The 13269-nt window shown below is 38.1% G+C and overlaps 1 protein-coding gene across 1 annotated transcript; it reads left to right on the top strand.

Annotated features, from left to right (window-relative positions):
- Positions 1-590: 590 nt before the first annotated feature.
- On the top strand, positions 591-12743 carry LOC102139985 (vascular non-inflammatory molecule 3-like). The gene is given in 8 exon segments (XM_005551861.5): positions 591-803; positions 900-1030; positions 6608-6800; positions 8523-8817; positions 10592-10838; positions 10840-10981; positions 11641-11814; positions 12493-12743. Coding segments are annotated over 8 exon segments (1524 nt in total). The 3' UTR covers positions 12622-12743.
- The last annotated feature ends 526 nt before the right edge of the window (positions 12744-13269 follow it).

Here is a 13269-nt window from a genome sequence, read left to right as displayed (position 1 = left end):
GTCAAGACAACAGCAAGGAGTGAGAGACATTCAGCAGCACAGAAAAAAATGCTATAGGAGTTCAGAAATATCACTTAGGACTGGTGGATTTGGGAGTACTCTAGGGGGAGTTGGAACTTAGACAGATGGAGAACAAGGGCCTTTCAAATGGAAATGGCCATATAAATATATAAGTAGAGTGCTCAACAAATTGTTGCTATGATGACTACCTTCTGGAACAGTCCAATATTGGCCCTTTTAATAGAAATATTGGCTTACCAGGGAAACCTTTTTTTATTAAAAAAAAAACCAAAAAGACTTCAACTGCCAGTGTGTTTTGGACTGGGGTAAATTCATCTGGTTGGCTCACTCTTTTAGTGTTCAGTTCACTCTGAACAATGTCAACAACTGCACTGTACACTTGGGTCAATCCGATTATGTCCTGGCTCTCATTTTTCTTGCACAGCATCCTTTCTCAATGCTGTGTTGTGTAATGTATGTGTAAGAAAATATAAACAGTCAATGTTGGAAGGGATTTAATGTAGTTTTTCCAGTGAAACAAAACGTTTAAGAATCTGAGTTTGTTTTTCAAAGATCACTAAATTTTAGTTATGATTAGATCATATTTTCCAAAATGTGTGGCAGTTGTTGCCCTCCTTGCCCTGAGTGTTGGTGTGCTGGACACTTTTAGTGCTGCAGTATATGAGTATACAGTGATAATACCAAACAGAACAGAAACACCTGTTTCAAAAGAAGAAGGTTTGCTCCTGATGAACAAGAACATAGATGTTTTGGAGAAAGCAGTTAAGCTGGCAGCGAAGCAGGTATTACCCTTTTATACTTGTAAAGGAGACTTGCAGTTTGATAAAAGAGTATTTGGAATTCATGAGAAACTTTTTTGCCCCACTTGTTCTGAGCAGGGAGCACATATCATTGTGACCCCAGAAGATGGAATCTATGGTTGGGTCTTCACCAGGGAGAGCATTTACCCCTATTTGGAGGATATACCAGACCCTGGAGTGAACTGGATTCCATGTAGAGAACCCTGGAGGTGATGTCATATAATTAATTTCTAAACAAAACTTGTGACGTTGTAAAACACCAACAGTAAACTCACTGAACTTGACTGGTACTTGTGTTGATAAATAGTCAATCTGTGGCATAGGATGTAGATGCTTCCTTTTTTTTTCTGTAATTTCAACTTTTATTTTAGATTGAGGGAGTACATGTGCAGGTTTGTTACATGGGTAAATTGCATGACGCTGAGGATTGGAGTACAATGATCGTGCCACCCAGCATAGTATCCAATAGAAAGGTTTTCAGTCCTTGCCTTCCTCCCTCTGTTAGTTCCCAGTGTCTATTGTTCCCATCTTTATGGTCATGAGTTCCCAATGCTTAGCTCCCACTTATAAGTGAGAACATGCAGTATTTGGTTTTCTGCTTCTGTGTTAACTCGCTGAGGATAATGTCCTTTGTTGATGCAAAAGACATGATTTTGTTCTTTCTTGGGCACCTAGGTTAATTCCATATCTTTGCTGTTGTGAAAAGTGCTGCGATGAACATACAAGTGCATCAGTCTTTTTGGTAGAATGATTTCCTTTCCTTTGGGCATATACCTAGTAATGGGATTGTGAGTCAAATGGCCACTCTGTTTTAAGTTCTCTGAGAAATCTCCAAACTGCTTTCCACAATGGCTGAACTAATTTACGTTTCCACCAACAGTGTATAAGCATTCCCTTTTCTCCATAGCATCTTTTATTATTTGACTTTTTGTTAATAATCATTCTGACTGGCATGAGAGATATCTCATTGTAGTTTTGCTTGGCATTTCTCTGATGATAAGTGTTGAGTGTTTGTTCATGTGTTCATCAGCCGCTTGTATGTCCTTTTTTGAGAAGTGTCTGTTCATGTCTTTTGCCTACTTTTCAATCGAGTTATTTGTTTTGTTTTTGCTTATTGATTTAAGTTCCTTATGGATTCTGGATATTAGACCTTTGTTAGATGCCTAGTTTGCAAATGTTTTCTCCCATTCTGTAGGTTGTCTATTACTCTGTTGATAGTTGGCTTTTGCTGTACAGAGTGCTTTAGTTAAATTAGGTCCTATGTGTAAATTTTTTTTTTGTTGCAATTGCTTTTGAGGACTTAGTCATAAATTATTTTCCAAGGTTGATGTCTAGAATGGTGTTTCTTAGATTTCTTCTAGGATTCTTATAGTTTGAGGTGATAAATTTAAATCTTTCATCCATTTTGAGTTAATTTTTGTATATGGTGAAAGATAGGGGTCCAGTTTCAATCTTCTGCATGTGGCTAGCCAGATATTCCAGCACCTTTTGTTGAATAAGGAGTCCTTTCCCCATGCTTACTTTTGTGAACTTTGTTTGAGCTACAGATGGTTGTAGGTATGCAGCTTTGTTTCTAGGTTCTCTATTCTGTTCTATGGTCTGTGTGTCTGTTTTTCTAACAGTACCATGTTGTTTTGGTTACTTTAGCCTTGGGTAATGTGATGCCTCAGGCTTTGTTCTTTTTGCTTACTAGCACTTTGGGAGGCTGAGGTGGGCGGATCACTTGAGATCAGGAGTTTGAGACCAGCCTGGACAACATGGTAAAACCCCATCTCTACTAAAATACAAAAATTAGCTGGGTGTGGTGGTGTTTGCCTGTAATCCCAGCTACTCGGGAGGCTGAGGCAGGAGAATTGCTTGAATGACAGAGTGAGACTCTCTCAAAAAAAAAAAAAAAAAAAAAAAAACCCAGAAAAGAAATAGTGTTGAATCTGCAGATACTGCTTACATTTCATAATGTATATCATCTGGCATATCTCCTGTTTGGTAAGTGACTTGAGATACTGATGACTGGTTGGTTATTTGTTGCAATTGTCTTTCAAGAACAGTAGGTGTGAGGCCGGGCGCGGTGGCTCACGACTGTAATCCCAACACTTTGGGAGGCTGAGATGGGCAGATCACGAGGTCGGGAGATGGAGACCATCCTGGCTAACACGGTGAAACCCTGTCTCTACTAAAAATACAAAAACATTAGATGGGCGTAGTGGTGGGCGCCTGTAGTCCCAGCTACTTGGGAGGCTGAGACAGGAGAATGGCGTGAACCCCGGAGGCAGAGGCAGGAGAATGTCGTGAACCCAGGAGGCAGAGCTTGCAGTGAGCCGAGATCGTGCCACTGCACTACAGCCTGGGCGATGGAGCGAGACTCCATCTCCAAAAAAAAGAAAAGAAAAGAAAAGAAAAGTGGCTGTTACCAGGCGTGGTGGCTCAAACTTGTAATCCCATCACTGTGGGAAGCCAAAGCAAGAGGATTGCTTGAAGCCAGAACTTTGAGATCAGCCTGCGCAGCAAAGCCAGATCCTGTATCTGCAAATAAAAATAAAAATTAAAAAATTACCCAGGTGTGGTGGCACACACCTATAATCCCAGCTACTCCAGAGGCTGAGGCAGGAGGATCACTGGAGCCCAGGAGTTTGAGGCTGCAGTGAGCTATGATTGCATCACTGCACTCCAGCCTGGGTGACAGTAAGACCTTGTCTTAAAACAAATAGTAGGTATAGGCCAGGTGCGGTGGCTTACGCCTGTAACCCCAGCACTTTGGGAAGTGGAGTCAGACAAATCACCTGAGGCCAGGAGTTCAAGACCAGCCTGGCGAACATGAGGAAACCCCGTCTCTACTAAAAAATACAAACATTAGCCGGGTGTGGTTGTGCATGCCTATAATCCCAGCTACTTGGGAGGCTGAGGCAGGAGAATTGCTTGAACCCAGGAGGCAGAGGTTACAGTGAGCCGAGATCATGCCACTGCACTCCAGCCTGGGTGACAGAATGAGACTCGGTCTCAAAAAAAAAAAAAAAAAAAAAATATATATATATATATATATATATATAGAGAGAGAGAGAGAGAGAGAGAGAGAGAGAGAGAGAGTAGGTATACACACAATTGTTATAGTAAATGTGTTTAACTGGGTTTGAACAAAGTGAAAGAGTTGTAATATCTAGAACCTGTGTCCCAAATACAAGTAAGTTGGTTCATCCACAGACACCTGCCTTCTTCATAGGAAGAGTAAAAAGATGAATGAGCCTGTTTCCAAAGAGCTTTGCTATCACTATCATTTACAATGCAATCAATATGGCAAATGGAAATTGTACAGGACTTCTGCAACCACATTTTACGACCACCTAGCTGAGTGATGTAACCTAAATGCCTAACATTTCCATTTCTTTATCTGTAAAACAGGGATAATAGAGTCCTTGTCTTAATTCTCTTACAGAGTAGACAAGAGTAATGAAGTAATACACATGGAATTTGTACATTGTAATGCACTGTCCAAGGCTAGCTGTTACTATTCCTTTTTTTAGCAGAAGGGACTGAGTCTGAACTTCTTTGTGTTCTTGTCCTTTGAGAAACTTTAGTAATTATTAGTAGATGTAATTTAAGCATAACTTTCTTAAAGAAAATATGCATAATTAATATGATATTTATGAAATAGATTATTTTAGTTGTATTAATGTTTAAAATAGATTAAGATTATTTCTTTAAATAGCAAAATTGATGGGTTAAGAAGTTATTTAACTTGCTAATTTTAAATTTGCATGCACCTGTTTAGAACTACATCTATTGTGCAAAAAGAGAAACTTCTTTGATAATTTTACCTATGTAAAATTAAGTGAAAAGTCATGCTTAATGGTACAACATTCAGGCTCAGCTATGTGAGTCAAGCCTCACTCTGGGATTTTTACCTTTGGAAAAATATTCTCTAAACATTGCGTGCTCTGTGTTTACAGAAACCATGTCACTGTGACTCAACATCTACTTGCTTATGAGGCATTTCCCAGAACAAGAAGGAATGAATCATTATTTGCTGCAATTCATGAGACTTACACTAAAATGTACTGTATTTGACTGGGCTAATGAAACTGACTTTTCCAGGGGAAAGAGACCCATAATTCTGATAATTAGCTATAGACAAATTATTTTAGGTGGGGAAAGTAAGTGACTGATGAAATTTCAACATTATGAACTCTTACACCTACTTATTCAAATGACACCCTTTCAGTTTTGTGTTACAAAAAGGAGAAATCCAGTATTTAATATAATGATAATATCGGAAAAGAAAGTCAGTTTTCTCCCTAGTGATATTTATCCCTAAAGAGAATAATAGAGAGTCATGCGGTCATCCTTGCGTGTTTAAATATTTAGAATGCTGACATGTCAAAGAGTTCCATGGGCTTTTTTCATGAGTAACTAGTGGGAAATATTAAATAACTCAAATTGTTTAGTCAAGAAAAGAAAAATTAAACAAAGGACACGATAAACTTATTAAAGGTCTTAATGAATGTGAATATTAGTAATATTTCTCTGGTTTTTTTTTTAGAAGAAAATAAAACAAAAAGGTCTAAACCAGTAGGCCATTAAAGTGTCCTTTTTATTCAAAGGTTAGTTTAACCTCAATTGCAGAAGGGCTGTGAGATCACAGAGAGACATGGAATGGCCTCTAATCACACAATCCATAATAGCAATGTTCATTTACTGAGCACTTACTTGGTTCCAAGAACTGTACTTGGTGTACTATACACATTATTGCATTCAATTTATGCAGTTGGCATTACTATTTGCATTGCAAATATGTGAAAAAAGGAAGGCTTTTGATCTCATAACTGGTCATTAGATTGGCCGTAATTAAAACAGCTATGTCCTTTAAGCTGTGCTAACGGAATGGACTCTAAGGGCTTAGATGCACCATATTATAATAAGATTTTAGTGACTAGCAAATCCATTTATTTGACAGAGTGAGCTGGTTGCTAAACCTTTTTTATCATATTTTCTGCTAAAATCTGCCTCTCTTTAACTTCCTTTCATTGTTTTCGTGCACTCTATGCTATGTTCACACATATGACCCATCTCCTATAAATTAAGCCTTTCAAATATTTGAAGCCAGCTATCACCATGCCACATTCCCTTCTTATATCAAGGATAAATATCTTTAATATGGATGGACTTGGTAAAACAATTTCATGTCTGTACTTATCTCAGGATTTCTCATGTGGATCCACTAAGGCAGAAAGGAAGCTATTATGTTACATTTGACAGATGAGGAAACTGAGCCAGCACAGTGAAGTGCTTTTTATTTTTTATTTTAATTTTTAACATTTCCACTACTTAATGCTATATTTGTTTTCTATAGAAGACAATCTGGAGGGTACAAACTATTTACTGTCACCTGGCATTTCTGTTTCCAACCACATCTCGTATCAGCAAACTTGTACAAATTATGGCTTGGATTATAGAAAAGGTCCTCTCCATTTGCAGAGTCTGCTAAATTTCAAGCGCTTCATTTATCTTCCTGGGAGCACTTCATAAAAGAATGTGCTGCTTCTTTTCATCCTCCTCTTCCTCTTCCATCTTTTCTTTCCTTCAGTCTTTTACTGTAATCTGGAGTTTGGCATAGTAAATTAGGTTAGCTTTCAGGAAGATAAACACTATGTCACATGAGAGTTTTAAAATATTTTCTGTTGCTTCTTGACCTAGAGCTGTTGTGTTATGGGTAATGGGCAAATAAAGTATCACTTTGGTATTTCAGAAATCACTAAAATATAGTAAGTTTGAGGAAATGTCTATTGAATTAGATTTGGCAACACACCAGTGCAACAAAGACTCAGCTGCCTGGCCAAGGACAACTCTATCTATGTTGTGGCTAATATTGGGGACATGAAGCCATGCAATGCCAGTGACCCTCAGTGTCCCCCTGATGGCTGTTACCAATACAACACTGATGTGGTGTTTGATTCTTAGGGAAAACTGGTGGCACGCTACCATAAGGTGAGAATCACTTGTGCCTTAGCTCAACTTGTTACTTCTTTTGTGTGCTTGTGGTATGTATGTGTGTCTGCTTGTTGAATGCTGGGAAGAGAACTGTTGTAGATGCATCTTATAATTATTACATCATAGTTGAAAAGGAGATTTAATTCAGTTCCATATAAGGTTCTGGGTTTCCATTTATCATTAAACAGAATATGGTAGAGTATTTAAATGGATGTGACAATAACCACACAAAGCTTTTAATGTTCTCTGAAAAAGAAGTAAAAATTCTGTTTCATTCATGATTTAATATCAGGTTCATTTTTTAGCCCAATTTGTTAGCATTTCATACTAAGCTACCATATATTCCATTAGGACTTTTTTGGTTGCAATGAAAACAAAACCTCAACTGAAAATGGCTTTAACAATACGGACAATTTCTTGCTTATGCACATGTAAAAATTGTAGCATAGAAAGGATAGATCTCATTTCAGTGCGGTCTGACACTCAGAGGCTCCAAAATTATCATCCATCCCTCTAGCTCTCCTAGCCCTTTGTTACAGCTTCTTTCTTGGGGCAACTCTCCTTTTAGAAGCCACATTGCTGGAGCAACACGCAGTTCACATCTTTATCAACAAAATCTACAGGAAGGGTATATTTCTCCCTCCTAGAACCCTGCAAAGGCTTTATCACTCCTTGATTCAATTAGTTGACATGCCTTTCCTGAGCCAACCACCAAAGGATGAAGGATGACTGCCACATGGGAGAAGAATGGAGGAGCAAGAGGCCTCCAGGGACCACAGAGATGGGAAGTAGCTCTCCCCAGAGCACACGCATGCACACAACAGGCCAAACAAAAACCTGAGCAAAACATAAGCTGTACTCCTGAGCCCAGGTTAAGTGGAGTTTTGGAAAAATAAACCAGGCTGAAAAATAAAATAAAGTTACTAATGGCTTACTAATTAATAATATGTAACAATTGCATTGTCTAAATTAATTTTCAATGGACTTCTTCACTTCTAAAAACCTGGCAGTATCATTGGGACACATGACAAAGTTTGTTTTATTAACATGGTAGTGCTGTTGAAATTTAAAGAATACAGTGGAAAACAATCTGAGAAGTGTAGGATTCAAGATTTCAACCTGTGATTTTAAGATAGAAATTTTCACATTTTAAATATCATTTGTACATGTACATTGGTTGTAAAAAAGATAAAGTTTTTTGATTAATGTCACAGTAAGAAAATTTATAGATGGTGGTATAGTGGGCATGATTTTTACAAATGTATGAGTAACAGTTTTATTTTGTTGTTGTTGTTGTTGTTGGAAATGGAATCTCGCTCTGTTGCACAGGCTGGAGTGCAGCGGCGTGATCTCGGCTCACTGCAACCTCTGCCTCCTGGATTCAGGGGCTCCTCCTGCCTCAGCCTCCGAGTAACTGGGATTACAGGCGCATGCCATTATGCCTGGTTAAATTTTTTTGATATTTGTAGTATAGACAGGGTTTCACCACACTGGCCAGGCTGGTCTCGAACTCCTGACCTCAAGTGATCCGCCCACCTCAGCCTCCTAAAGTGCTGGGATTACAGGCGTAAGCCACCACACCTGGCCTATGTGTAACAGTTTTAAACCTGCAAGTCAACATACATGGGAGGAAAGATTTAATGGGGAAAGACTTAATTGATCACATCTATTTGGCAGTTTTCTTATTAATTTTCTTCTTCTTTGCTTTTTTATTAACAGTACAACCTTTTTGCACCTGAAATTCAATTCGATTTCCCCAAGGATTCAGAACTTGTGACTTTTGACACTCCCTTTGGGAGGTCTGGCATTTTTACTTGCTTTGACATTTTTTCTCATGACCCAGCTGTGGTGGTGGTGGTGGATGAGTTTCAAGTTGACAGCATTCTCTACCCCATAGCATGGTACAACGTGCTGCCCCTCCTCTCGGCTGTTCCCTTCCATTCAGCATGTGCCAAGGCCATGGGAGTCAATCTACTTGCTGCAAATACCCACAACACCAGCATGCACATGACAGGTAACTCATGCGGGCATGTGCCAAGTGGGAATGACAGTCTTAAAAAGGCTTCATTGATTTTCAAGCCACACACTTTTGTTTAATAACTTTATTACCAATTTTAAGATCACAAAATTAATAACAGCATTTGTTTCTACTTAAGGAAACTTCATTGTCCTTGTGAATAAAGGAGGCAAACATTATTATCTCAATTTTACTTGAAAGGAAATTGGGGCTGGAGGAAGTCACATAAAAAAATCAAAGCCAGTTCTAAGAAATTTCCTAGCCAATGTGCATTAGTAATATCGAAATAAATCTTGTTGTTTAAAGTAAACAGATAACCTACAGAGCAGAAGAAAATATTTGCAAACTATGCATTCCATAGAGATCTAATATCCAGAATCCATAAGGAACTTAAACAAATCAACAAACAGAAAACAAACTATCCCATTAAAAAATGGACAAAGGACGTGAACAGGCACTTCTCAAAAGAAGATATACACGTGGCCAGCAAGCATGTAAAAATGTTCAACATCACTAATCATTAGAGAAATGCAAATCAAAACCACAATGAGATACCACCTCACTCCAGTCAGAATGGCTATGATTAAAAAAATAAAAGACAAACAGATGCTGGCAAGGTTGTGAAGAAAAGGGAACGCTTGTACACTGCTGGTGAAAATGTAAATTAGTTCAGCCACAGTGTAAAGCAGTTTGGAGATTTCTCAGAGAACTTAAAACAGAACTGCCATTCAACCCAGCAATCCCATTAATAGATATATACCTAAAGGAATATAAAACATTCTACCATAAAGACACATGCACTTGTATGTTAATTGCAGCACTTTTTGCAATAGCAATAACATGGAATCCACCTAGGTGCTCATCAACAGTGAAGTGGATAAGGAAAATGTGATACATATACACCATGGAATACTACATAGCCATGAAAAAGAATGAAATAATGTTCTATGCAACAAGATGGATGCAACTGGAGGTCATTATCCTCAGCCAGTTAACACAGGAACAGAAAATCAAATACCACATGTTCTCACTTAAGAGTTGAAGTTAAACATTGAGTACACATGAACACAAAGAGGGAAACAATAGACACCAGGGCTTAGTTGACAACTAAGTTGACAATTACCAGGAGGGTAGGAGGAGGGTGATGATTGAAAAACTACCTATTGGATATTATGCTCACTACCTGGGTGACAAAATCATTTACACACCAAACCCCAGCAACATGCAATTTACCCATGTAACAAACCTTCACATATTTCCCTTCTATACTAAAATGAAAATTGGAAAAAAAAATACAAATAAATACAAATATTTCAGGCATTAAAAAAAAAAAACTTGTCGAAGTGATAAAAATCACTTTTAACTTAATCAGGTTTTTAGAGTTTCTCCTTTATAATATCCATGTTCAAAGTAATGCAGGCTTCCTTCTTAACTGCTTTGTTATTTGTTGAATAACAAATCCCAAACACAAATAAACTAAATCGTCAGTGGAGAGATAAAATTATTCTTCACATTGGGGGATTTTCTAGTTTGTTGCTAAGTTGGCTTAAAACTATGCCCTCCATGTCAAATGATAATTTCAGTGCAAGTAGTACCTTATGGAGGACACACAGTCAAATTGGAACTTAGGCCAATGTAACAACTAACTCCTTATCTATCTTAAAAATATGCTTTAATAACTTTGTATTTAATTCCACATGGGAATATTCTATTAGTTGGTTACCATAACAAATCTGAAACCAATGTTTGTGTTTCTGTATGTTGCTTGTAGGGAGTGGAATCTACACCCCAGAAGCAGTCAAGGTGTACCACTATGACATGGAAACAGAGAGTGGTCAGCTGTTGCTATCAGACCCGAAGTCTCAGCCTCGCCGTGAGCCCACCTACCCTGAAGCTGTTGACTGGCATGCATATGCCAGCAGTGTCAAACCGTTTTCCTCTGAGCAGTCAGATTTTCCGGGGATGATTTATTTTGATGAGTTTACCTTCACTGAGCTTAAGAGAAATCCAGGAAATTACAGTTTGCCAGAAAGATCTGCATTGTCACTTAACTTACAAGATGTCTAAAAAGCGAGCAGATGAGGTCTATGCCCTAGGTGCTTTTGATGGACTGCACACAGTAGAAGGCCAATATTACTTACAGCTAGAACTGCTTAAATATGTTAGAGTGGTCTCATTATTAGTTTTTATTCTAAGTCATCATTGCCTTTCTTTGAAAATTGGGCTGGATTTAGCTAATTTTATAATTAGTAATGTTATCACTGAATTTTGTCCCCAGAACACATTATTTGTTCAGTCTTAGCAAGAACAGAATTAGTTGTTTTAGTTGCAAGGCAAAAACATAAAGCAAATTGGTTATCAGCACGCCAGGTTCAGGTTTCAAAAGCTGCAACTTCTGTGTGTTCTCTTTTTCCATCAGTTTACTTTAGAGCAGTGTTTTTCAAATTGTCTTCAACTAAATCCAGAGAAAGAAGGATAATTTATATCATCACCCAGTGTAGCCAAGTAGATGTGTGACTGAATAAAAAAAAGATATTCAATTGAAGTAGCTTATGAAATAATTTAAAATAGGGTTTTAAATAGCTATTATTATGTGCAATGGACTCTGATTTTTAAAATTCTATTTGACTTCAGTATAAAAAGTGCTAATCCTGACCCACTAAATTGATTTTAGGATTCACTAATAAGTTGTTACCTGCAGTTGGAAAAATACTTCTTATGAGGCAATTTAAATATTTCTTTATAGTTTGAAATTGCATTATTTAGCTGAGAAACTATTTGCAAGGTTTCTGACTCCTTCTCTTTTCTTTTCTTCCATAGATATGCACATTACTGAAGTGTCAAACCACTGACCTGGAAACGTATGGAGAAGCTGTGGGGTCAGCTTTTACCAGGTTTGAGGACTTCTCTCTCAGTGGCACATTCGGAATGCATTATGTTTTCCCACAGATCATTCTAAGTGGGAGTCAGCTTGCCCCTGAAAGACATTATGAGGTAGGAGGTATGCAGGATGATGAATTTCTTCGAACAGAGCAGATGGGTAGAGCAGCATAAAGAAAATCTTTGCAATAATGAGAGTATAGCAATACCGTGGTTCACATTCCACAAGAAACACTTTAAAGACGTGGGAACTATGATATGGAATACAAGTTGTGGTTTTAGATTGCCATTAGGCTGTGATGGAGAATGTGGGGTTCATTTTTTTTTAACAAAAATGTGATGTTGATATTCAAGGCAACAGTAAATTCATAGAGAAGCTAAAACAAAAATATTGATTGCTGATAATGGCAATAATGTTGTCATTTGCATGGTGTAGAAGGTGCAAATTAAATACATTAAATAATGCATCTACAACTTCTTTTCTGGGTATGCTATTTTGAGAAGTTGTTATAATTATACTAATAACTAATATTTTGGATAGTGTTTCATGAGTTTGAAGAACATATTTTTATACATGATCTTATTTGACCACCTGTGCAACAAATTTGTTTGCTGTACTTTAAGCAAAGCCCCTCTACTTTCAGACTTGAAACATGAACCTGGGTCTTCCAACACAAATCCTGTGTGATTTTTACCATTCTACACTGCTTTAGGAGTGATCTTGCCAGAGAAGGGATCTAGGCTGTAACCTAAACTCTGCACTGAAGTTAATCCTTTGTTTTCTTTGACCAGATTTCAAGAGATGGACGCTTGAGGAGCCGAAGTGGAGCCCCTTTGCCTGTCTTAGTTATGGCCCTGTATGGAAGAGTGTTAGAGAAGGACCCTCCATGCTTAGGGCAGGGACCTGGGAAGTTCCAGTGATCTCCTTTAGCAGAGCCTTTTTAGGATCAGCCTGGCTAAGGGAGGAAGAAATAAAAGAGATCCGTTAGTGTCTGTTTAGAAGAGATGGCATGAACTTACGGAAACAAATAGAATAAACCTAAGCAGATTTGAAAAGCAACAAGTGTGTGTGCAAATTTCACATTTTACGTATTTGGTATAGCACAGGTTCATTCGTGGGAGCTGCATTCATCCTCCATGTATGTGAGTTTAAGTATATGTAAGTATGTATATGTATAGTGGAGCATATATTTAAATGGGAAGAGGGCCTAGAAAAATCCTTTTGCAGTAACTGCACTAAGGTATGCAAGTGTTGTTTTCATCATAAGATGGTTAATTTTATGTGTTGATTTGACTGGGTTGTGAGATGCCCAGATAGCTGGTTAACCATTGTTTCTGGGTGTGTCTGTGAGGGTGTTTCAAGGAAGAGAACAGCATTTGAATTGGTAAACTGAGTAAAGCAGACAGTCCTCCCCAATGTGGATAGGCGTCATCCAGTCCCTTGAGGGCCTGAAGAGAAAAACAAGAAGGAAGAGGTTTGAATTCTTTTTCTGCCAGACTACCCGAGCTGGATAGAGATCTTCTCCTGCCTTCATGTGCTCCTGGTTCTCAGGCCTTCAGGCCTGGATT

This window comes from Macaca fascicularis, chromosome 4 (assembly GCF_037993035.2).
Source record: "Macaca fascicularis isolate 582-1 chromosome 4, T2T-MFA8v1.1".
Classification (NCBI taxonomy): Eukaryota; Metazoa; Chordata; class Mammalia; order Primates; family Cercopithecidae; genus Macaca; species Macaca fascicularis.
This window is presented reverse-complemented; position numbering and strand designations above follow the sequence as displayed.